Source organism: Poecile atricapillus, chromosome 18, assembly GCF_030490865.1.
Source record: "Poecile atricapillus isolate bPoeAtr1 chromosome 18, bPoeAtr1.hap1, whole genome shotgun sequence".
Lineage (NCBI taxonomy): Eukaryota > Metazoa > Chordata > Aves > Passeriformes > Paridae > Poecile > Poecile atricapillus.
Window position 1 is genome coordinate 4618883 of NC_081266.1, and position 25983 is coordinate 4644865.

General features: G+C 39.7%; 2 protein-coding genes across 9 annotated transcripts in view; one reads left to right on the plus strand and one right to left on the minus strand.

Moving 5' to 3' along the window:
* Positions 1-372: 372 nt before the first annotated feature.
* LOC131586109 (aldo-keto reductase family 1 member B10-like) lies at positions 373-10258 on the plus strand. The gene is made up of 10 exons (XM_058852858.1): positions 373-609; positions 1956-2123; positions 3748-3864; positions 4977-5054; positions 5515-5637; positions 6610-6716; positions 7400-7481; positions 8437-8520; positions 9354-9436; positions 9759-10258. Exons 1-10 carry the CDS (start codon positions 541-543, stop codon positions 9799-9801), a joined length of 954 nt encoding a protein of 317 aa, XP_058708841.1. The 5' UTR covers positions 373-540; the 3' UTR covers positions 9802-10258.
* A 645-nt stretch (positions 10259-10903) lies between these two features.
* Positions 10904-25983, minus strand: part of CALD1 (caldesmon 1) — a 171422-nt gene continuing 156342 nt past the window's right edge. For 5 of the 8 annotated variants that reach the window (XM_058852845.1, XM_058852851.1, XM_058852847.1 and 2 more), the window contains 7 exons: positions 19872-19915; positions 19698-19776; positions 18223-18354; positions 17177-17272; positions 14685-14765; positions 14414-14447; positions 10904-12610 (listed from right to left, as the gene is read on the minus strand). In XM_058852845.1, coding sequence (XP_058708828.1) covers positions 12579-12610; positions 14414-14447; positions 14685-14765; positions 17177-17272; positions 18223-18354; positions 19698-19776; positions 19872-19915 — 498 coding nt within the window. In that variant the 3' untranslated portion in view covers positions 10904-12578. Of the gene's footprint in view, positions 12611-14413; positions 14448-14684; positions 14766-16217; positions 16309-17176; positions 17273-18222; positions 18355-19697; positions 19777-19871; positions 19916-25983 lie in introns of those variants that run through there. The other 3 variants (XM_058852848.1, XM_058852852.1, XR_009279084.1) reach the window with 2 other exon arrangements.

Below are 25983 nucleotides of genomic sequence, written 5' to 3' on the forward strand. Positions count from 1 at the left end.
AGAGATTCCTTCCCACAGACCGGGTCCAGCAGGGAGCCCACCCCTCTGCCAACACAGGGCACTCAGAAATCAGCTGAAACACAATAATTTCATTAATTTCCCCGTGAACAACAGGTGAGCCTAATGCTTTCGAGGGAAAAAATATGAAAAATTCATTTGCCGCTTTTCACAGACGCGAGAAATCCATTCGCCACCCCTGGCGAAGAGGCAGAAATTCTCCTGGCTCTCTCTCAGCTGCGGCACCACGGAACCACAAAAGACTCCAAAGCCATCGAGTCCAGCCTGTCCCCACCCCTTGTCCCCAAGTGCCACCTCCTTTCGAGGGCTGGCGATGCCACCGGGACGCTTTCAAAGCACAACAACAGCGACATCAGCCCCGAGGCTTTCCGGCACATCCCCTGCGAGCCGCCGGGGACCGGGCGAGGCGGGGCCGGGGCAGCTCCGCTCCTTTATAGCGGCCTCGGGCGGGCGGACCGACAGACGGACAGACGGACAGACTGACAGACAGACAGACAGACAGACAGACAGACAGACAGCGCCATGGCCATCCCCTGCGTGGAGCTCAGCAACAAGATGAAGATACCCGTCCTGGGGCTGGGCACCTGGCAGGTACCGAGGGCAGGGAGGGAGATGCCGGGATGCGGGATGGGGTTAAAGCACCGGCAAAATAGAAAAGGGAAATGATTTTAAAAAGTAATGGAAAAGGATAAAAAAAAATCATAGAAAAGGGAAAGGATGCAAAATAATAGGAAAGGGAAAGGATACAAAATGATAGAAAAAGGAAAGGATACAAAATAGAAAAGATAAAAAAAAATGGAAAAGGATACAAAAAATAATAGAAAAGGATACAAAAATAATAGAAAAGGATACAAAAATAATAGAAAAGGATACAAAAAAATAGAAAAGTATACAAAAATAATAGAAAAGGATACAAGATAAAAGAAATAGAAAAGGATACAAAATAGAAAAGGAAGCGCCGCTCTAAAATCCGGGTCCGTGCCCTGCTTGGCGCTCGCAGCGCCCGATGGCGGCCGCTTATGCAACCGGGCGGGGGGGCCGCGGGGAGCCGAGGGGGAAAAAGCCAAAAAAAAATATAAATTAGGGGCTGAAGGAGGTGGGAGGAGGCGCAAAAACCAGAGGGGAAGCGAAGGAAAGCCACCAAAAAGAGCGAGCGGCAGCGGCTCGCAGCCGCGGGATGGGGTCGGGGTCTGCAGGGGGAGGATTCGGGGAAGGGGAGGATTCGGGGAAGGGGAGGATTTGGGGAAGATTTGGGGAAGGGGGGGATTTGGGGAAGGGGAGGATTTGGGGAAGGGGAGGATTTGGGGAAGGGGAAGATTTGGGGAAGGGGAGGATTTGGGGAAGGGGAGGATTTGGGGAAGGGGAAGATTTGGGGAAGGGGAAGATTTGGGGAAGATTTGGGAAAGGGGGGGATTTGGGGAAGGGGAGGATTTGGGGAAGGGGAGGATTCGGGGAAGGGGAGGATTTGGGGAAGGGGAGGATTTGGGGAAGGGGAGGATTTGGGGAAGATTTGGGGAAGGGGGGGATTTGGGGAAGGGGGGGATTTGGGGAAGGGGAGGATTCGGGGAAGATTTGGGGAAGGGGGGGATTTGGGGAAGGGGAAGATTCGGGGAAGGAGAAGATTTGGGGAAGGGGAAGATTCGGGGAAGGGGAGGATTCGGGGAAGGGGAAGATTTGGGGAAGGGGAAGTGGCGAAACTCCTTGGGCAGCACAGGGAGCAGAGAGGGGAAATGGCAGGGGATGTGTTGCTGGCATGAAGATGATGGCTTGCAGAAACAATCTCCTTTCTGCTCTGTGCCCGCTTCCCACTGGAAAATCCGTCGGGTTTCACTTTAGTGAGGAGGAAACGCCAGCAAAGGGGGGATGTGTGGAGCTGTCACTGAGCCCTGGTGAGGAGACGAGGAAAAACTCGTGGTTGGCTCCTGTTTGCTTTTCAGGCTCCCCCGGGAAAGGTGGAGGAGGTGGTGAAGTTTGCTATTGATGCCGGCTACCGCCACTTCGACTGTGCCTATTTCTACCAGAATGAGAATGAAATTGGGAATGCAGTCCAGCAGAAGATCAAGGAGGGAGCTGTGAAACGGGAAGACCTCTTCATTGTCACTAAGGTACGAGGATGCAAACTTATTAGGGCATTTAGCTTTTCTTGCAGAGAAACCTTTGTTGTACCTGTAAAGTAACACAGTTCCCTTCTCTGATATTCACTTCGTGGTTTTCTTGTTGTGTCTTAAAAGTCCCACCCTGTATTTGGACTTGGCTTTATCAGGAACTGCTGACAACTTAGGAAAGATATCACAGCTATTACTGATCTAATAATTTCCTCACATCGATTAAGTCAATTATTCTGGGTGTTCAATTGGACACACCCAAGGAAGATAAGGGAGAAAAAAAACACAAAAAAAAAAAACCACCACAAACCAAACAAAACCACAAAAAAACCCCAAAAAACTGCACAACCCCCACCCAGTTGTCTGGATTCATCAGTGCTAAGCAAGACATTTGAAAACTGTGTCACATACAAATCCTGAAAGGGAACAGAAATCAAAGCATTTTATATGTGTTTTCTTCATTCCTTTATCTCACCCATTTGTTCCAGAAGTTCTCACCTAAAAGGATTTTACTAACTAATAAATTTATCACTTGGAGTTTTTACCAGCAAAACCAGAAAACTTTGAGTATAACTAAGATTTTCCACATTAAGCCTTGCTTTTGTTAAATAACATGGTTTCATTTAATAATACTCATTCATCTATTTAAACAACTTCAGTTTTGATTTCAAAAATGAAGTAAAATTGACAACTGTTCTCAGTGTGGACAGTTAAATGGGACAGAAAGAGCTACTCAATAGTCAAAATTTAGTCTGAAAAAAACAATTGCTAACAGCTTTGCTGTGTTCCATGCACCTGACAGAGTGTTACATTTATATCTGAGAATATCTTCTCATAAGTGGGAACCCTGACTCCACCTTCATGACAGCCAGATTTGTGGAGTGTTTGTCCTGCTTTAACAGTGAAATGTTCCATCCTCATCTTCAGCATGTGCTGACTTAAGCAGGGAGGTGTTGGAGTCAGAGGCACAGAGTGTGTGCCCTTATCTCTGATACCTGGCTCTGACATCCAAGAAAACACTGAATTTCATATAACACCATGGAAACAACTGTTAAATAGAGAAACCAGGAGTGTGAGTGTGTAAGTTAGAGAGTTTTCTTAAGTCACCAGGTGAAAAAGTCAAAGGTTTAAACTAGTTAGAAAACAAAAGACAAGATGGAGGATTTAGGGTGTTGTCTTTTCTTCCTTCTTCATCTTCTTCTTCCAGAGGTTTTTGGGTAGTAATGAGTGATTGGATAGAGAATGCCACAGTGCAGCTCACAGGTGTTGGGTCATTGGGTCACTAAGAAAAATAATTAACTTGGCATTTGTTAATTGGGTAAATGGACATATAAAGAACCTTGAAGAAGATCTTTTTTGGCCATTTTGCACCTTTCTATCTTAGTGCATGTAGCTCCTTGTGCCTTGTATATATGTAATATAGATTAGAGAAGAATAAACAACAAGAGAAAACTGCCTCTCTGTCATCAAACTCAGTCCAAGGGGGGAAAGAACCCAGCCACAAATGTCCTATCAAGACAGTGAGGGAGTTTTCCTCCCAGACCCCCAGGTGTGTGTCCCTCTGTCCCCTGGTGTTCCCTGTGGGAGCTGTGGGGTGACAGCCGGGCTCTGTCTCTCCCCACAGCTGTGGAACACGTTCCATGAGAAGCCCATGGTTAAGGTGGGGTTCAAGAAGAGCCTTGCTGCACTCCAACTGGATTACCTCGACCTCTACCTGATGCACTTCCCCATGGGATTCAAGGTAGTGCTGCTCTCCACACCTTTCCTCCCTTCACCCCCAAGGAACACGCTGCATTCTCTCATCTTTGCTGTGACCATTTCATTACCCAGCTGGGATCTGGGGTTCCTTTGGCTCTTCCCTGATCCTGGTGGTAGCATTCAGGAACACACATAATCACAAATGATTATATGAAGGTGCTTTATTGAAGAGCTCTGGGTGTCAGGGGAACACAGACCCAAATCTGACCCATCTTGGTTTTGAGCTGAACATGTTTTATACTCTATCGTTATACAACTTACATATTAATTATTAAACTTATATTGTTCTATTGTATGCATTGTTTTTACCCAAGCATGGATTTCTCATGATGCCCCCCAGCCCCCTAACATGGTTCCTCATGTTCTTTAAACAATAATTATATCTAATCCCATCTAACAATTCTATCATTTATCATATACTGACCACACAGGTGCAGTTTGACCTGATCTTTAGCAAGCACAAGGCCTAACATTTACCAGGGCCTGCTTTTCCCAGGGCTTTCCAAACCTAACTTTCTTTCTAAGTCTCTGAATTTTCTAAGATTTTAAAACCTTTTACTATCACTGGTGGTAGCAAGATTTTGGTCATTAAAAAAGTGGTGTGTTTTAGCATGGGAGTTTGGATTTTCAAATGCCTTTTGGATTGAAATGTAAGTGTGAGCACCCCTGGGTCTTCTGGTAACCAGCACAGGTGGTTACAGCATGGACATGAAGGTTTTTGGGATGTTGGATTGGTCTGAAGCAAGCAGCAGTGAAAAAATGAAGCATAGCACAGGAGGAATGTATTTTTTCCCCCAATCTACATCTGTGTAAAATAAATAAGAAGCTAGAACAAGGGGGCTGGGGGGTGTCTGTGCCCTTCTCTCCAGATCTGCCAAAGTTACATAATTATTACTAATCCCACACCCTTTGCATGCAGGCACTGATATTGTGACATGTGGCCCTCACCCAAAAGAGAATACGAATGGACATTCATCACTTTTAGTTATGCAATATGTTTAAGCAACTTGCTGCCAGTAAATGCAGTCCAAAATGCTAGCACACCATAGGAAATTCAACACTTCAAAATTCAGTGTATTATTTTTAATTTAACAGGCTGGTGAAGAGCTGCATCCTCTGGATGACAAGGGTCACAGCATTCCCAGTGATGCAGATTTTCTGGACACATGGGAGGTGAGTCAATATTTGCTCTTCAGAGCAGAAAAGGTGGAGCAGAGATCAGCCTGCAAAATGAAATTGAGGGGTATGTTTGGGCATGAAGGACAGCCACACAAAATTGTATTTCAGCCAGAGAGTTGTTTGTATCTCTTCTTTTGGGGAGCAAGAAAGGGATGCTTTTAGTAAGGCTAAAGAGAAGGAAGCTGTCAGCACTGTAGGTGCTGTCCTTGAAATACTTGGATACACAGAAAAGGTAGAACCCACCCTTTAGATTAATCTAGGTGTGGCTGTTAATTTACTGGGTGTTCGTGCAGTCAGGATTCTGTTTTCTTTTATTAACTGAGGTACTTTTATGTCATCTAATCTAGCATGATCTGTTCATTCATTTGCCAGGAGCTTGAGGGAAATAAAATAATGTAGTTTGACAGTAATACCACTAACTCATCCCTTCCCCTTGGTTGTCCTTCCTCATTAGGCCATGGAAGAGCTGGTGGATGCTGGCCTGGTAAAAGCCATTGGTGTCTCCAACTTCAACCATGAGCAGATTGAAAGAATCTTGAACAAGCCAGGACTGAAGCACAAGCCTGTAATGAACCAGGTGAGCATTTTGTTTCCATTCCTCAGCTAAGCTTGCAGTCCAGAATCATAGAATGGATTAGGATTGGAAAGTACTTTAAGGATTATTTAGATCCAGCCCCTTTCCATGAGGCTGGAGCCTTCCATTCAGAAATATTCAATATATTTAGAGAGAATGTGTGTATATATATAACTAGAGGACACCTACATTCATACAAAATATAAATACACTATACATGTCCTATATAAATAATTTATACAATATATATTTAGAGTAATCCTAAATATATCCAGCAAAATCCCTTCTGTGAGTTCCTGCACCAGCATGGGACTTACTAATTTATTATTGATTTATTATTATTACTAGATTTACTAATTTTTCAACATAAAATAAACCAGTCCATTATAGGAAGGAGGTTGAAGAGTACAATTCCATAACAAATTATGTGATTATGTAACATATGATGGCAGCACAGCAGCAGCTTAGGGGACCTTCTGATTCTCTTCCATCTTCTTTGCACTCAGCTGAGGGTGCTGAATGTAATTCCCACTCTTCCAGGTGGGGAATGGCCAGGGAAGTCTCCACAGCAGCTCAGGTGTGAGATAACCACGGTCCAGGTTCTTTGAGGAAAGGAAAGGTTGGGTGAATGAGAGCAGAAAATGAACTTGAGGCATTCTGAGCTGCCCCTCTGAGGGTGCAATCCTGCCCTGCAGTAGTCCAGGGAGGCTCATTTCCAAGATTCCACAAATAAAACCCTTCCATTCTTGTCTGTTTTTTGCTTTCTGTGGGTAATATGTAGCATGAGAAAGCTCTGTTCTCTGCTAGGCCTCTAGATGCTGCTGTGACATTAATAACTTTTTCATAAGATAGATTTGAATCACGGTACTGGAAGTGAAGTCTTCACATTTTCTGTGATCCAAGAGGATTTAAAATGTAAAGCTCTGCAGCTCAGCAAAGTCTGCCTCTTTATCAGCCATCTTCCTGTGCTTGCAGGTGGAATGTCATCCATACCTGACCCAGGAGAAGTTGGTCAAGTACTGTAAATCCAAAGGGCTGGCTGTGACTGCATACAGCCCCCTGGGCTCTCCTAACCGCCCCTGGTAAGACAACACTGCAGCCTTTCTGCACACAAAACACTGCACTTCAACTGGGAAAAATTATTATTATTATTATTGTCGTTATTATTATTATTATTATTATTATTATTATTATTATTATTATTATTATTATTATCATCATCATCATCATCATCATCATCATCATTATTATCATTATTATCATTATTATCATTATTATCATTATAATAATACTTTTATATATGATATATTATATATAATTTGTATTTTAATTATATAATAATAATCATTATTATCCTTATGCTAATAATGATAATGATAAAATAATAATAATGATAATAATTATGATAATGATAATAATGATGATAATAGTAATAGTAATAACAATAATAATAATAACAATAATGATCATAATGATAATGATGATGATAATAATAATAGTAATACTACTACTAATAATAATAATGATAATGATAATAATGATGATAATAATTGTAATAGTAATAACAATAATAATAACAATAATGATCATAATGATAATGATGATGATAATAATAGTACTACTACTACTACTACTACTAATAATAATAATAATAAATTATAGACTTGAAATGACAAGGGTTCTGTTGTTTTGATGCAGATTATGTCCCATGATGCTACAGGGCAGCTATCACCTTTCTACTGCCACCATCTCTATTTTTTAACAGGGCTAAGCCAGGGGATCCCACCCTTCTGGATGATCCCAAGATTAAAGACATTGCAGCCAGACATCAGAAAAGCCCTGCCCAGGTAAGTTGTCAGAACAAACTATTCCTCCTGCTCAGATGTCTTACAGGCCACTCCTGGCAGATGTTATTTTCTCTAGAGATACATTCTAATGGGGCTGGACTTGACTCTTCCTTCTGCCCAAGTTCTTAACAGCCTTCAAAAAATCATCAGCTATTTTCAAGGAGGTCTTGAGTGCCAAGTTTTGGGGTGGACTGAACAGAAATGCTTCCCTCAGGTGTTCCCCTTCCTAAATTTATATTCCTTTCTCCAGCTAAGTCATTCTTCAGAACAGTCCTGTAATTTGATTGGCTCCAACCTGCTCGTGTTCACAAAGAACTATTGAAAGCTGCTTGATTATTTAAGATTTCTTTTTTCTCTATTACTTTGCTAGTCACACAAATGAGTTGGTGCCTGGGGTGTGCAGAAGCAGCACCTGAAACAAAGCCACATGTTCACATGCCATCAAAGAAAATCATATTCTAAGACAGGCAGAGCAGGATGAAAACATTCAATAGTTCTGGGGTTTTTTTGAGGGGAGGGGAAACTTTTAAATCCTGTAAATATGTTTTTCCTTTTATGGGCTTTCAAAACCTGAACCTTGGTGAGGTACTTACCTGTGAGCACAAAATAATCTGTAGCATCACTATGCTCACTGAGTCTGAGCACTCACAGATTACAAACCAGAGCATCATAATTTTTCTCCCCTTGCTACTACCCTAAACAAAACCAAAACAAATCCTGCAAAAGCCACAATGTAGAAACAATGTGGGCTTGAAGAAATTGCAGTTTGCCAGTCTGCTGGCAAATGTGTGGGCAAATCCTGGCACGTCAAACTCCTGTGTGCAAACCTGTGAATTTCCAAAGAGTGAATATGGATGTAGAAAAAGAAATTGTAGATTAAAAGGAAAGAAAAAAAATCCACAAAATGTGTTTGAATAGATTTCTCAGGACAGTGTGCTCCTCTTTTCTTTCCTAGGTCCTGATCCGCTTTCTGGTCCAAAGAGACATCATTGTCATTCCCAAGTCTGACAAGCCACACCGTGTTGAGGAAAACATGAAGGTGAAGTTCCCTCTGGAGATGCTGCTGCCTGCTTTGATGCACCCACAGCCCCTCTGTGTTTCCAAGCAGCACCAAGGCACTGGGAGGGGGGTACAGAGATTTGAAGACTGGGGCTCAGCACTACCAAACCATCTGGGGAAAAGCATTTTGTTCCTGCTGGGAGAGAAATGAGTTACACCAGGGTGGTCTGAGCCCTGCTGCTGCTGCAGAAAGGGACCCCCAGGTCTGGGTTTGCCCTTGGGGGAAAGCTCAGCAAGTCCTCAGGGTGTAAAGGAAGAAGCTGTGAGCACCAGAGCTGTTTGTCTCACTTTGAGGCTGTGGCAGTGCAGTTTAGCTGAATGTTTGCTCATCAGGTGTGGCATCTTACATAACACCTCTGTGCTGCTTTCAATCCATGGTGAGAGGGTTTGGAGTCATTTCTCCTATGAACCCCTAGCAAGAGCTCTTACATGATTAACTGAGATTTTTAAACAGTTATTTGCAGATGATACCCAGCAGTCCTCTCTTACAGCAGAAAATTTAGCTCCAGTATTTGTGACACACTCTGAGCACCTAAAGACTTCCCTGTGTGCATTACAACACCAAGTGCAGTGGTGTTGGCATTCAGCCACCCAGAAATGTGAGACCTTGCCATGAACAGCACCTCAGAAAGAAAAGAACTGTTTTGATGGCTTCAAGGGTTGTTATTTGCCTGAGAAATAAGAGGATTGCTCAACTCTGCTTAATGCATTCCTACCTCAAGTCCTAAGTGCATGAAGCACACTTAGTGGCTAACTACTCATGAATCTAACTAAAGAGTTTTGTTTTGTTTCTTTTTTATCTTTCCCTGCTAGGTGTTTGACTTTGAACTGTCTAAAAAGGAGATGGATGTCATCCTCAGCTTTAACAGGAACTGGAGAGCAGTTCCAGTGGTCCAGTACGTTCCTTATTATCCCTCCTATCCATTTGTCCTGTTTCTCTCTGTATTTTCACCCCCCCCTGTCTTGAACACATACATGACCAAGACCAGGGAGGGCTCATATTTTAAACTTTGAGGCATGTCCTGGAAATTCAGGAGGGAGATCCACTTGGAGAGTGTTCCCTCCAGCATATTGGTGTTGGAGGGGCTTTCTCACGAGGTTGTGTTTAATATTATTTAATGACAGCTGCAGGACTCGAGCACCTTGGCATTGGGGCAGGGAAATGCTGCTCAGAACACTTTCTGTGCTGCTTGAATAACAAAATCCTTCTCTTTTCAGAGCTGTCAACCACAAGGACTACCCATTCAAAGCAGAATATTAAATGCAGGTGGTTCCTGCAAGACCTCCATTTAACTCCTTCCACATCAGATGTTCTCTCCAGCTCGACCTTCATTTCTTCTCTACTTGATAATCATTATGAGCAGCACCTTTTTCCTCCTTTTTTTTTTAAGGAGGAGAGCACTAACTGATGTAAGAATGCAGCAAAAAGGGTGGGATTTTTGTAAAGATGTTTGGCAGAAATCTGGTTTTGATTAATAGTAAAAAGACAGTGTCTTTTCATTTCTTTTTTATCTGGTCTTCCTTAATTAGAGAAGTGTTTAACAAAAAACTAGCTACTTACATGGAGTTTTTTATATGTTACCTCCATTGTGGTCAGTCATACAGTGGCTCATGAGACACTGTCAAAGAACAGTTGCTTTTTATATATTTGTGATTTTTATAGAGTGTATTTCTAATGCTTTAAAATTTTATACGAATAAAGTTTTATTAACAACAAAGATCGATCAGTGTAGTCCTTAAATTGTTTTATATAGTTTGGCATGTTCTTCTAAATTTTAATACAGATACAAATAAGTTTCCATAGTTTCTGTACAAGGACAGGAGATACAGATCACTTTGTGGTTTATTGTTCAAAACACGATTGTGCTGTAGCTGGGACCTAAAGAATAAAGTTGTCACTGTTGCCCCACACAGCTCTTCCTCTGAATACCTAAAAAACTGAATTCCTGTGTGATTAGTGGGGAAGGGTGAAGACAGCAACATGGGCAAGGATAATTCACAGTAAAATCCAGCCAGATGAACGTAAGGGCTGCCTCCAACATCAGACTGGGAGTCTCAAATATAAACTTAGATTTTTTGCAACTCTGCTGGCAGCATCCAGAATATTACACTCAGACACAGGCTGAGGAAAGCATGGAAAAAAACCCTTCTTCAAAATCACCAGAGCAAACCCTGAGACAGGCTGACAGTAAATTGCTGTAAAATATTTTCAGATTGATTTTTGCTAGGCCAAAGCCAAGATGGTTTGTGGCATTCAGGTGAGACATCCTTAGGGGTTCTTTACCTTATTTCACAGGGAATTAGCACAATTCCTGCCCCACTTACAGAACTGGTCCATCCCTACTCATTGACAAACAGGGGGCTGCTGATGGGAATACTCCATTTATTGCAGATGCAGTTTCAGAATACATTTCTTTGAACAAATTGTTTTTATTGCAGCCATCAGATGTTTTTTGAAAGACTCGGAGGAGTGCTCACAAAACCCCCCCAAACAAAAAAACCCATGACAACTCACAGACAATGCCAGGCACAGTTTCACCCCCTACAGAAAACTTTGTGCATCTCCATGTGTAAACAAGATGTTGCAGCAGGGAGCCCAGCTTTGGGTTGAAACAGAACATTACACTTCTTTAGGAAGAATCCAGATGCTGTAGGAGATGGAAGTGGTGATAAGGGAGGTCCTGGGGGCTCTAATGCAAAGCTGTTCACAATTTGCTCAGGGGCTGCTTGAGTTGCTCAGTTTATGCCACCATCTCCTGCAGGATGTCAGTGTTAAACTCTATGGCATGTAAATCCAAACCAAGCTGATGTCTTACAGCCAAGTATTTACTATGTACAAACAAAAACATCTGTAAATAAGGTATTCAGGAGAGAGAGGTAAAAAGAAGCATCATAGAGGTTTACTTCATTTTGGTGTACGGCACTGATGGATGGCAAGATTTAGTGTACAGTCATTTGAAACAAGCTCCAACTCTCTTTACATCTTTTTCTTTTTAATTATGGTGGTTTTATATAAATTAAACTACAACGTTTTTATACAAGTGACCTATTTTTGACCCTCTATACCCTTACCTTTTCCTCTTTTAAAAACTATACTTTCTTTTTAATTACCCATTTCTGGGCAACTGACATTTAAATTTTTTTAATACTTATCTCACCATACCTCTACTGACAATTATGAAATCTTACTATAGAAAAAGTGTGTGATTTTGTCTTTATTTTTTTTTTTAAGCTGTGATATTGGCTAATTATGTATGTTTATTGCTAAATATAATACTCTAGCACATATTAAAGCATTCTACCATTAGTAGTGCCTTTAGGCTAAACTTTGTAAAGCTATGTGTGTATATATATTCTAGATTGCATTCCATTACTAGTCACTAACAACAAAAAGAAATATCAGTACCGCTGTCAGCTAACATAATCATCCAAATTTAGGTATTAACTTAAACTAGAATGGAAAAATTGATACTTAAAAACAAAAAAGTATAAAACAAAAAAAAAAATTAAAACACGTTATTGATGCAGTATTTCTCATGACATGGGCAACTTACAGAAAATATTACATTGTCAACTAAAGATATTTCTTCCATGCCTTAGTCTAAAGTGCAGAAAGAAAAAAAAGACTTCTTGTTTTACAAAAGCAACCATTGTTTTTATAGGTTTACTGCACACCTTTCCCAAGCAACTTTACTTTACATGCTTTTTTGGGTTGACCAAATACCAGCTGCAATCACTGTTCAGATACATATTTATGAGTGTCAGTAGGAGAGTTTATATATTTCACAGCATGGGTTTCTTTAGGAATAAAGGCTCTTGTGCAAAGGCAGTACTATTCTGATGAATGTCTAGACTGATTATTAAATACAGTGCTAATATACATGGTTTTAACTGGGATAATGCAAAAAGACATTTTGGTAAATAAACATAAATATAAAAAGAACAATTTAGCACTTTTTCCTTTTTTTTTTTTTCTTTTTTTTTTTTCTTTTTTTTCTTCTCCCAAACTTGGATTGGTCCAGCGTCTTTAGGGGCCTCCTATGGCTCCTTCTCAAATTGTCTCAAACCTGCTGAGAAAGAGACAGATTAAATATGGCTTGAAAGAAGCCAACCACATCTCCAGAAGAGAAAAGGCACAGCTCTCAAGGTTAACAGGTAAGGATAGGGGCTGGGTGTGCTCTGCTCACGCACTGGGTTGGGTCCCAAGAGGGACAAAAATCAGATTTCAGCCTCTGAGGAGAGGCTCAGCAGTGCCCAAAGCCCTGGGACAGCTCCTGAGGGTGGAGAACACTTTCCATGGGGACATGGAAACCTGAGCCAGCCCAAAAACCTCTCCCCTGACACTTTGCTTTAAAAAAAGGACAAGAGGAGCAAAACAATTTTGCTTTGCACCGCTCTAAACCAAAAAAAGAAGAGTTCACAGGTATACCATACCTCTGGCTTTACATAAAAACACTAAAAATGTGTGTGCCCACGTTAAAGTGTAGAAAACCAAGAGTTTCTCTATATTTGATCATTTCCCTCAGTAAAGAATTGATGTTGCAAAGCATCCTTAAAGCTGTTTAAACTGGTCAGCAAACTTCCATTCTCCCCCACTGGTTCTCAGCCATAAAATGAGTTTAATTTGCTGTATTTGGAGTGCTTTAGGTTAAAATAAAAATAAAAAGCTAAGAGGTCAATTTTGCTGATTTCTTTCTGTAAAATTAGGTTGTGTTTCACCAACCAGTGCTTTAAAAATGACAATAAAAAAATTATTTTTGCCTTGAAAAGAACACCAGTGCACAGCTCCTGCAAAAGCAGTTTCTGAGCCATTCGTGTTTCAATGACATTGTAATGGAATTTGTGAAAGGCAAAGGGAAAAAGGGGTTTTGGGCATCAACATGAACAGCTGCAGAATTTTAAAACACAGGTACACCTGTGCAAAAATGTGGCAATGGTACTATATAATAATAGGTATTAAAATATCTGTACTCTATTATTATATGTATATCATCAAATATTGTATATGGTATTTTATTATTTACGTATGCTAACATTATATGTATAATATTTATATATCATATATAATATGTATTAATAGATATTATACTGTGTATTATATAATATCATATTACATAATATACATTATTATTTTATATATTAATAGATAAATACATTTATATATTTATTTATCTTTATATCTTTATATATTATATTATTATTCTATATAATATAAGTTATTGTTATATATTATATGTATTTTATATATTTATATTATATAAAAAGATATATGAAGATATATTTTTATATATTTGTATATTTATATATTATATAAAAAGATATATGAAGATATATTAATATATAATTGATGTAATTATATGTAATTAATATATTAATATATTATGTATAATGTAGATAATATAATATAATATAATATAATATAATATAATATAATATAATATAATATAATATAATATAATATAATATAATATAATATAATATAATATAATATAATATAATATAATATAATATAATATAATATAATATAATGTAACATAATATAATATAATGTAACATAATGTAACATAATGTAATATAATATAATATAATATAACATAATATAATATAATGTAACATAATGTAACATAATGTAATATAATATAATATAATATAATATAATATAATATAATATAATATAATATAATATAATATAATATAATATAATATAATATAATATAATATAATATAATATAATATAATATAATATAATATAATATAATATAATATAATATAATATAATATAATAATATAGAAATACAATATAAATATATAAAAATATATATGATATTCAACTATAAAACAGGTGCAATGTATGTATTATGGGCATTACTTACCATTAGTCTCTGATTTTTTCCCCATAGCTGATACCTGTTTGAAAAAGAGCCATTATTAAAATCCCATGTAGGAGAACATTGCTATTTATAACAGGAATAGAAAATCAACCCCATGGAAAGGACAGATGTCCACACATATCACAGCTCTGCCAAACAGGAATATAAAAACCAGACACTTCCTTCTGAACCTCACTGTGCTTTTTTCTCTAGATAAAAAGGTGGGTGAGGAACAGAATATTTTCCTCTCAACGCTGCCCAGAAGTGTTTTTACCTTAGAAGAAGCTGCTGGCTTCTCCACTGACTGCTTCTCCCAGAGATTGCGTTTGCCAGATACATCTCCTGGTCTTAAATCCTGTATTTTTAATGTCAGAGAACAGAAACCAACATTAGCTCAGGTTTATATTCATTTCTTACAGAAAAGGTTAGAATGCAACTTCCTCACAAGAGAAGTTGAGGAACATCCACTAGAGGTAAATATTACATTGTTTATCAGTTATAAAGAATTATATTTCACAAAATAACTCCAAACACATCCATGTTTTGAGACAAAAAACTATTCTGTTGCATCTATTTCATATGGCACAGACTGGCCTTTACTCAGTATGCTCAGCTTAGGGAGTGCAGTGAAGAGTTACTGCACCATCAGTTTTTTACAAAAAAAACCAAAAAATCCAATTTCTGCAGAAAAAAATCCCCACATTTTCTCAGGGACAGTATTTCTGCTAGGGAGGAATTCAAAAGTAGCTTATCTTGGTTATTTTAGATCAAAATCAAAATATTTAATTTGGAAAAAAAAAATATTTATTTATTTAAAATTGTTCAAAAAAATTTGAGTTAGACTTTTAATACAACAGAAAAGCAGATCCTACATCCTTAAATACAGATTTCAGCACTTATCACTGTAGTCCTTCATATCCATTTTAATTTCCCTTGCATCCTTTGCAACTTTAGGATGTGCCCATCACTAGCCTGACAGGAAAAAAATACCAAAACAGATGAGGTAAAGTCATTAAAGAATAGTAGTATTCTCTAAAAATGAGTGTATTATGAAGACTTTAACCAAAAACTCTATAAAAATGTCAATTATTTTTTGGGGGAAAAGGAGGGCTGCAAATGAAAATGACATCTGCTGGGGAGATGGATTGATATCTACCTCTGTGCATGGCAAATAAGAGTCTCAAACAATTTTGGACATCAGTGCTCTCCTTTTCAGCAAGGATTCAAATCCTGCACAGCTTCCAGGATTTCCTACTGGCCATCCAGGGATGTAGGGAGGGAAGTTTTCTGCACATGAGAATTTCTACCTGTAAAATGCTCAGTGATGAATGGAAATGAGGTTGCTGCAAGGGGTATTTTGCAGAGATCTGGTGAGAATTTGCAGCCACACAGGGCTGCTGATGATCAGAACCTGCAGCCAATTCTGCACTTTAAAAAGGGAGGTCATTAAAAAAGGAAGGAGGAAAGCAGTCAACTTTGACCTGATCACAAAGCTACTTGCAGGGGACACCATCACAAACCCATTTTCACAGTCCTGAAATGATTTGTGATCTGTGATTTAGGTTCATGGTAAAACTGAAATATTTGCTCTGCCCTGAATTCAATATTCAATATTCAAACCCCACAAGAATCTTGATGGTCACAAAAACTTTGAATGTTTCTTTACTCTGACAGAATGTGATGGGGGTGAGAAGTTATTTGCTAAATAAGAAATTCTGGGCTTCCCTTTGATTTATCCTAAGAAAAAATAAAAATCACACATTATAGATGTATATAAACCTTCATAGTCAATTATAAACAGATTTACCTGACCAACTTAGCAAACAGACCCCCAAAGAAGAAGAATAGGAGGAGGGCGTGATCCTTCAAGCAGAGACATTGAAAGAAGAAAGAACAATCTATTGAGAAAGAAGGAAATTAAGACATAGATAGAAACAGTTGGTTGAGGGAAAAACAAGAGATTAGTTTTACATTGTCTAAAAGATGCAACTTAAAAGAAAGAGAGAAAAATCTGGAGGCAGGATTTAAAGTGGACAATGCTGCAAATTTCAAACTCCTATTAAGGACAAACAGGAGTGTGAATTGAGAAAGTGTTTGCACTTTTTATAAAGGGCAGGTGAACTGGCAGAAAAACAATGCACAAGGATACCAGAAGAAACCAGTTCTTGAACAAAATGCTCAAGCTGAATCATCAACATCACAAACAATTCTCCAATATGGACATCCACATTCTGGTTCCTCATCCTCACCCTTCCCCACCCCACAGTTACCTCTTGCTGCTCCTTCCCACATTCTGAGTGATAATAATGAAATAATGAGTTTATTACCTCCACAGTATTTTCTGCTCTGATTCTGGCTGAATTAATGGGCAGGCTAAAGGGCCTTCATTTGGAGGTACATTTAGGCTCAGAAAGAACTAAATTATTCCAGTTGTGTTTTAAAACATACTTGGAAGATTTTTTTACAGGGCAAGGGCCAAACTCCAAGTGTGTGCAAGTGCGCAGTCTGGGGTCTGTGGCTGGTCATTTCTAAATTGTAAATGTAAATTTTAAATGTAAGCCTTTCACAGGTGGTGAGTTAAAGTCATCCTCTGCTTCTCTGAGCTTTAAGGTGAGAACTTCCCTGTTTCCTCTCCCCGTTTTCTGACTGCCAAGGAGTCTCTGTGAGCTTCCAAGAGGACACAGAGTTCCTCCCAAGGCCATCAGCTGGTGGAGGAAGCTCCCTCTGCCCCAGGAGAGAAGAGAAGGCTGTTCCAAGTTCACTTACAGAAGGTTTTGGAGCAGGGGATTTGTTGCTCTCTGGGGTCTTGGTCAACCACTCGTTGATACGACTGGAGACACCGACCTTCAGTCCAGCAGTTTCCTGCAAAATGATAAAATCCAGTCACAAGACCTTCAGAATGGCTTTTGCTCTGTTTACCACGGTTTGGATTTAAAAGCAAAGCCAAGTTTAGCAGAGAGGTCCTCACTGAGCCTGTGGCTGGCTCAGAGACATTGTCCCTATGAATTACACAGTGCTGCTGACCTCTAGGTCTCAAAAATCCTACAAAACCATCTTCACTTTACTGCTACCCCAGTAATAAATGTCAGACTAATAAATAAAATAAATAAATGTGTTGTTTCTACCATAAACCCAAACTCCAAAAATCTTTAGCTTAAAGAGAAGACATCAGCTCAAATCTACTTTTTTTCTCTTGTTAAACTAATTTTTTTTAAAAAGCACACAGTTTTTCTTTTAAGAAATGGCCTAGAATTCAAAACATTAAATCTTTAAAAGGCAAGTACAAATTAATAAAATGTAATTACTGTCTGTAATAACCCACTTCAATCCATGGCTCATCAATTTGCCATTTGACAAATGCTCAGCAACTCACATCAGGTTATAGAATGAAAATGTTGCCTTAAGGATTTACATAGAAAAGATAAAGGCCTCACAAATACTTCTATGAATTATCTAGAAAATATCATCCTTATCCTGCCTATTCAAATCTCTTCTGCTCCCCAAAAGAATTTTGCCCTGCTCAAAGAATTTCTTTGTACTCTGCTTGAATGCCCCAGATGTATTTTTCTAAGATATCCGATGTGGCTCTGGAATGTCTCATAACTGAGCTCAGTAGGTCACTAAATTCTTCCATTATATTTAATATTGCAGCCACACCATCTTGTGGATTTCTGAGGTCGTCAGGATCCTTTGGGATATTCTTCTGCAGTGACATCAACAGGAGCAGACTGGCTCACTCAGAGGAACACGAACAGCAAGGTCAGATCCAGAGCATAATTCTTTAGAATCGCTAGGTTTAATTAAACACATACCTTATTTGGTGTTCCTGTCCCAGAAGGTGATGAAAAAACATTCCCTTTCTCCCACATGCTCTTGATGTTACGGACACCCTCAGCTGGAACGTGAAGGTCAGAAGCTTTAGCAGGTCTTGAAGCCTTTGTGCCCTGGGGAAGAATTGCCAGTTGGTGTTCATCCAGCTGTGAAAGTGGCTGATTTTTTTATAATTTTTTTCTTTTTTTTTAAATAAATATTTATTTAAACATTTTATTTTTGGCTCGCTTATTTTTGCGCTTATTGCCTTCCTAAAACCCATGGCAAACCTTAGCTCTGCACACAACTGCTCCAAGGCTTTAAAATCATAGTTAGCACCTGGATCCTGGAAAATTGGCTCTTTTAGGGACTGAGCTAGGGAAATCCTTCAGCAGAGGCAGGGGGAAAGGCTGCTCTGTCACTCAGCATCACACTGCTCCATCTTCCCCAGAAAACTGAACCTCAGCATTCCAGGGGTGAATCTCAGCAATTATGAGTTTGTTTGTTTAACATAATATAATTTTATATATAATAATATATAATTATATAATTTTAACATAATAATTTTAACATAATTTGAGCAATTATGTTTGAAACAAGGTGTTCTTTCAGAGTGGAGAGTTGGGTGGGAGTTTAGGTGTTTTTTGGGGGAAATGTGTCTTTTGCATGGTCATTAAAAACACCAGGCCAAATTCACCCTCTTCCTTCTTTTCAAAATTCTTGCACATTTTACATATCATAGGTTTGATGAGAGTAAGAACCTGTATGAGTGATGCTTTGCCTCTCTAATTGCAAAGCAAGTCAGATTTGGCAACTTGTGGATGTATCAGAAGCTCAGCAAAGGAAATATTTCAGGTCAGATGGCAGCTGGACATAGTGACATCAATCTCCTATTTGACCTTGGACCATGGACAGAAAAAGCTCTCAGTTCTGGCTCTTAGGCACAGTTGCCAAAACCACCTGGGGTCAAATTCTGTGTTTTGATGTGATTTTTGACGTCCCTTTTGTCATTTCTCTGCAGAGTATGTCTTTGCCAAGGAATTTCACTGTGAGGTGGCAGCCAGCAGCACAGAGCCAGGTCCTTGTTCTTCTAAATAATCTGCCAGGCCAGCTTTGCTCAGGATGACCACCAGCTCTGTGCTGACAGAGCACATCTCTGCCATGAGATGAGAGATTGTCTCTCATCAAGCAGAGGATGTGACTCACTCCAAATGCTGATTGAACCCTCCAAAGCTACTGCAAGCTTACAGAACAGAGCAAATTCCAGCATGAAAGGGAAGACACAAACCTGAGGTTTTGTTTAGATACACCTCTAGGTGTTGGTTACACATGTGCCTCAAGCATTTTGTTCTTGAAGTCACATTAAAGAAGAGTTTGTGATCAAAAAAAACCCTGCAATTCTTGAACAGTGAAACAAATGCTGATTAAAGGCCCCAGAGCCATTAATAACCAGATCCATTTACTGGAATTAACTTACCTCAATTGCACTGGTGTACTGCTCAAGTCTACTGTCAATCTTTGAGACAACTGCTGTTGTCTGGGTGGGTTTCATACCACTATAGGAAATGGGGAAAAAACATAAATGCAAGAATTATTTTCTCTCCACTTAAACACTACTGTTTGCAATAAACTTACTGTTTCTTTGCTTTACCTCTTTTGAGCGGATTTGTTCAAGAATTCCGTTCGCTCCTCTATCTAGAAAAGAGAGGAACAAAAGCTTTAAGTTTCAAGTTAATAAAGAGTCAGCCTGTGCAAGGCCAGCCTGAAACGTCATTTCAAATGTCAAAAAAGTCAATCTGAAAGAGATACATTCCAACAGAAATGTCACAGACACACACACAAAGGTTTTATAGATAGGAGCCTCTTATGCTGCAGATTCATAAAAATGGATATATTTTCTCCATGAATGTTTGCACCCTACAGATTTCTTCAGTGCCTCACATGTAACAGGAGAATAAATGAACACAGAAAGAGGAAATGGGAAGGAGTCTGTCTCGTGGAAGGGATTGAGATCCACTAAAACCTGTGTCATCCTCACATCTCCCACACAAGAGCAAGGGTGTATCTCTTGAAACAGCAAATTAAATCAAGTTTTTCTGAGATGAGACATCAGACCAGGCCAGGTTTGGAGCTCAGCCACAAAGCCTCCCTTACTCATGTTTTTGGAGGACACCAACAATTTAAATTTGAGCTCCAAAACACCCATCATTGTAAACCCTGCTCACTTTCAGGCAGGGTCACTGCTGAATCAGTATCTACCAGCTGTTATTATACAAACTGGTATCTGACATTTCATCATTATTTTCTACTCTGTAAATAGGAAAATATTGTGACATTTCCAGGGAGGAAGACTCATGAAGGTCTCACATGACTTCTGTCAAATCTCTCAATACTTTGCAAACAAAAAACTCCATCCCTGAATAAAGTTTTAAAACATTTCACAGTGGGGAAATGGGAAGTATGTGCATCTATTTGTATTCTGGGTAAAGAAATATTTTCATCAAACTTTCTCAAGCCTTATCTACATTGCATTGTCCCACTTATCACCCCAGGCTCTACAGTTTCTCTTGAAAGTAAAATACGTGCAAGCAGCTCCAGGGGATTGAAATGATTAATAATCATCCTGGCTGGATTCCTGGGGATTCCCCAGTCCCAGCAGGGCCTGTCCATGTTCAATTTACTTTAACTGAAGTAAAACTGCTCTGGCATTCGTGCCTTTAACACAAGGCAGTGACAGCCTTTCCTTTAAATGGTTCTCTTCAGTGCCTTTAGCATCCCAGGCTATCCCAGAACACCAAATCCCACAGCAATCCCATCAAAGGGCATGCAGGGTTTATTTCTCAAGCCCTTGCAAGCAAAAGCTCAGTTCACTTGAGTGCAGAATTTGCCAAACCAGCTCCCTGGAAGAACTCCAGCTACCACCCATCCTGCTCAAAGGCACCTCTGAAGCTCTAAAACTCACACACAATTTACAGAGCCGCTTCCATGAGCACTTTTAGCTGCCCAAACATGAGCTGAAAGCAGTCCTGAGTGCTAAGATGGGCTTTGCTAGGACAAATCCTAGCAAACAAATTCAGTGGAGAGATGTCACAAGGTGGCAGCAAAAGAACGGCAGGAGCCCTGCACACCCTCAGGAACAGCTCTTTCACCCACAGGAGTGCAGCCAGCAATGCCACAAAACGAGCAAGGAAATGGTTCAAAAGTGACCAAACAGACCAAGGATGGTCACCCCAAACACGCTGCCTCACGTCTGCTGTGCTATAGTAGAAGTTTTCCCCTGATTTTCTGGGTCAATGCATCAAAATGATGGGTTATTCCAGCAAGAGCCCCCAGTTTGTCCCCAGTTTGTCCCCAGTTTGTCCCCAGTTTGACCCCAGCTGCATCAGTGAAACCCTGGGGGGCAGCAGGGACAAATAATATGGACTAACTCAAAGAACCAGGACTCAATGATATTGCCCAATAATTCATTCACAGGATCTTCACTCTCTTTCATGTGCAGGTAGGAGAGATGCTTCTGCACAGAGGGGAAAACCAGACTTGAGTGGGCACTGGGGGAAGAGGTGGGAAGGAAGAGGAAAATTATCCTTGTAAAGTAAAAGGACAAAAGTGGGGTCATTCTTTACCCACTGGTAACAGAGGCTCTCAGAGCACCAGCTGTGGGATCAGGAAAAGGTCAGGGGTTGTTCAGAAGAGAAAAGTGGAAAAGTAAAACCAGAAAATAAACTGGAAAGAGTCAGGAAGAAACCCTAAGAACTGAGCAAGGCCTTCTGCCTTGCACAGAGGGATAAAATATCTCCTGCACATTTGTGTGAGGATTTATTGTGGAATATCCTCCCCAAAACATAGCAGAAGCAGACATCAAATACACCTGGAGCAAACAAACCCATCCACAGGTGTATTCAGCAAATAAGTCAAATACATTTACACTGCACAGCAACATCTAAAAGTCATTTACCCACTGCACATCACACAAACTCCATGCAAAGAACATAAAATGTTTGGCACATACAGTGAACAGTATGACAAAATAGATCTGTAAAAGAAACAGGCAAAGCAAAGTGGTTAACAAAAGATGCAAGATGTTTTCTCAGTTTCAGACCAGGAAATAAAAATAATCTTTTTACTGCATTCATCTTAACAGGATCTTGTTAAATAGCTTGGGCTGTGTTTTGTCACCATGGAATATTTTCAGAACACACACTCAAAAAAGTCAACCTTGCCAGCCTCTAACTAAATTATGACCAGAAAGAATGAGTTAACACACAATATGAGATCATGACTCGGGAAACAAAAACTATTGGATATTCCCAGTAAAACACTCTTCACAGGAAGGTATTACACCATTTTTAAGAGTTTTAAACTGGGTACTGGATATTACACAACAGAAACTCACAAATGGATCCATAGAAAACTCCTCTCAAAAATGTGTCAAGGAGGAAGGGGAATAAAAAATGAACACAGGGAGAAATGAAACCCTGTATTTTGATTTTACCTCATATCCAACATGTGGAAGGACCAAGTGGGAATCCATTGGAGGAGCAGTCCCTGGGAGAGGCTTCTCCTTATCCTCCCTGAGTGCCTAACACAGTCTCTTGCTTCATTAAGCACAGTTATGCTTTTTCCTGCTGTCAGCAGCATCCCAGCAGAGTGTGCCAATTCAGAATTTAGCTCAGTTTACCTTCCAGACTCAAGTGCTGCCATCAGCATCAAAGATGGGGAAAAACAAACGTCACACATCCTGCTCCTAGCGTTCTGTTTTCCCTCTGCCACAAGAATAGATTGTGTGCAAATTCTTTCCAGTCACTGCCCCAGCTGTCAGGTATTGAGAGCAATGATCAGATAGGACAAGACAGGTCTTTAAAGAAAAGAATGTCTCTGAAAAGTCCTATCTTCTGGCTCAGCTGTCAGCAGTGCCTTGCAGAGGGTTCTGGCTGGCACATGTTTGCCAGGAGATGTTTTCTGGGACATCCCAGCCTCCTGCCACTGCTCCCTCCCCTCGACACCCAACTGCTTTTGCATTTCTCCAGGGGTGGTGTTCATCCCCCAGAGGAGAATTAGCACTGGAATATCCTGTCCTCTCCTAACACAAGGACTCAGTAACCTTCCTTCCCAAAGAAAACACGAGGAATGAACTCCTCTAAAAATCAAAATGATCAAAGATTTTCCAGGAAATTTCATGCTTTGAGTGCATCACGTTTTGAATCAACTATATTAAGGAAAGGACAAGCTACAGGTAGATGTGAGAGCAGCAGGGGCTGTTCCAAGCTTTGTCCTTATTTTAAAAAAATGAAGATACAGGACAGAGGTTGAACAGAAGTTTGGTACCACTGCAGCCCACAGGGTGTTCACCCAGCCCTGAGAAATCCAGGCTGCTTCTGTCCCTGAGCTAGTGATGAACTTGCCCTGTATTTATTTGGCATCTTTTCTTTTCACTGTCCCCTCAGAAGGAACCAACCCTCGTGCTGTCACTCCTCTTCTGGTGGCTCTGCTGAAGAAGTGTCTCAGGTTTGAGGGAAACAAACCTTATTTACCATTTTTTTTACTGTATTTACCAGTGTATTTACCAGTCAAAACAACAGGACTTGTCACCACTGTGATTTCTAGAGGCCAGACTAGACAATCCCAGAAGGTTTGTATAAATATAAGCACATATGCATGTTTTGTATACATATATATATATATATATATATTTCCTTTTGGGCATCCATGAGCTGTGTCATACATGAAGAGGAGCTGCACATCTTTGTAGATGTAGGAGTTCTACATCTTTGTAGCTTAGTCCATGGCTTGCCTGAGGGACAGCTGCAGCATCCAGAGGATGCCAATATCCCACACTGCTGCTCAGTTAAGCTCCCTTCTTTCCTTTTTTCTTGCAGCTCCCTTGGCAATCAGCACACCCAAATTTCCTCACACTAGCCACTCCTATGAACTTCTTTTTCTTCCCAAAAGCTTATCACATCAGGAAGGACAGGGAAAGAGTAAAAAGGTGCTTTGCCAGATTGTGACCCAGGAGAAGTCAGAACGTGCTCATGTATCACACATTTTTATTTTTTTTTAATACTGAACCTCCCTTTTTTCAGTATTAATTCCAGCCACCCACCCACAACGGTGCATTTGGGATTCTCACATGACTCATGGCAGATCTAACGAGATGATACATCCATCAAGGGAGAAAACCTGTGCCAGATGCTTTAAAAATCAAAAGATAACTTGGGCAGTGCAGAGCAGACAGTGAGAAAGCTGTGTACCAAGCAGCTGAGACCAGCCTGAGAAGTCAGCCCAAATTAAAGGTAACAAAATATACTGTCTTCTAATTACTGGGTTTTGACATCAAGTTTCACATCAGGTTAATAAACTGAGATCACTCTCCCCTCAGCTCTTGACCACAGAATGCCAAGAAACAGTTTAGGGTGTGAACTTCTAGAGCATTGCATATCTACACTGGCCACCCACAGACACTGGACTGGAATCTGTAGAGTATCACCAATTTCTCAGACAGAGAAACAGAGAAAGAGGAAAAAAATGTATAGAGCTGCATATGTCAGGTTTTGTAGCAAACAACTTCTACCTAACAAGACACAAAACACAGCACAAAAAAAGGAAAAAAAATTGTACCTTGGATGTCTAATAACATTTGAAAAATTTCAGCTTTCCTTTGAAAATACACTTAAAATAGTGTAGCATCAGCACAAAAGGTATCTGAAAGCTTTTAGCCTCCTGCCAAGTCTGATGTTTTTTCACACTTTCCCCAAAATTAGGATCAATATCCTTTTTACTTTGTGTTTTCAAGTACAATTTCCTCCATTCTGAGCCTTCTGTGAATTAAAGCTCCAAATGAATGTCATAAAAGGCATCTCAATAAACAGAAGGAAAGGAAGCCCTCCCAGGAGGGCTGGGAAGAAGCTGTACATTTCTGGTGTCTGTTACAGACATCATCTTTAGCAACCAAAATGGCAAGACCAGGTTTAACTAATCGGGGCAAGTCCTGAAGCTTTGCAATCTTTGTTTACAGCTGTGTGCATTCTGTTCCAGTTTTTCACATTCAAATGTGTCTTAGAAGCAAAAGGCAAATCCATTCAAAAACATTTAGACTCTGAATTTGCTAGAACTGGACCCAAAGCAGACCTGAATCCCCAGATTGGACCAAAGTGTAGCTCTCTGTGAGTGGAAAACTAATTTTGTCCAAATGCAGTTTTTCACTCAACAGTTAACAGTTTTAACCTCATAGAGATCCAGTTCATGGTTCAATCAGCTGCTACCTGGTTCTTTTCTCTGCTAGCTCCCACTAAGTGGCCTTTTTGACAAACATTTTGGATTCTTAGATGACTAATGAAGCAAAATGAAAAAAGGAAAATGTCCTTGAAAACATTAATAGGTCTGCAGTTCGAGCTTGAGCTGAGAAAGGAACTGGACTGAATTCCAAAACAATACTCCCAATAATTTCAGTGGGGCCAGGATTCCTCTTCCATGCTGAAAGACCATTTAATTGATTTATCACACTTCTAATATAATATAGGCCACAAAAGGCCATTTAGAAATCCTGCAGCAACAGAAGGGTGAGGTTTGTATTTCTTGTTATGTAAGAAAATGAAATCCAGCCCAGTACTTCTAGATGTTATTTTTAGGGGGATTAGACATAAGCTAGAATTCCCATACAGCTCAGTTACAATTAATGATGATTAGGCTGAATATGCTTAAGGACAAAGTAATCTGGCCAGCAAGAAAATAACTGTGGATGTGGAAGGAGTGAGGGAACATTTGTG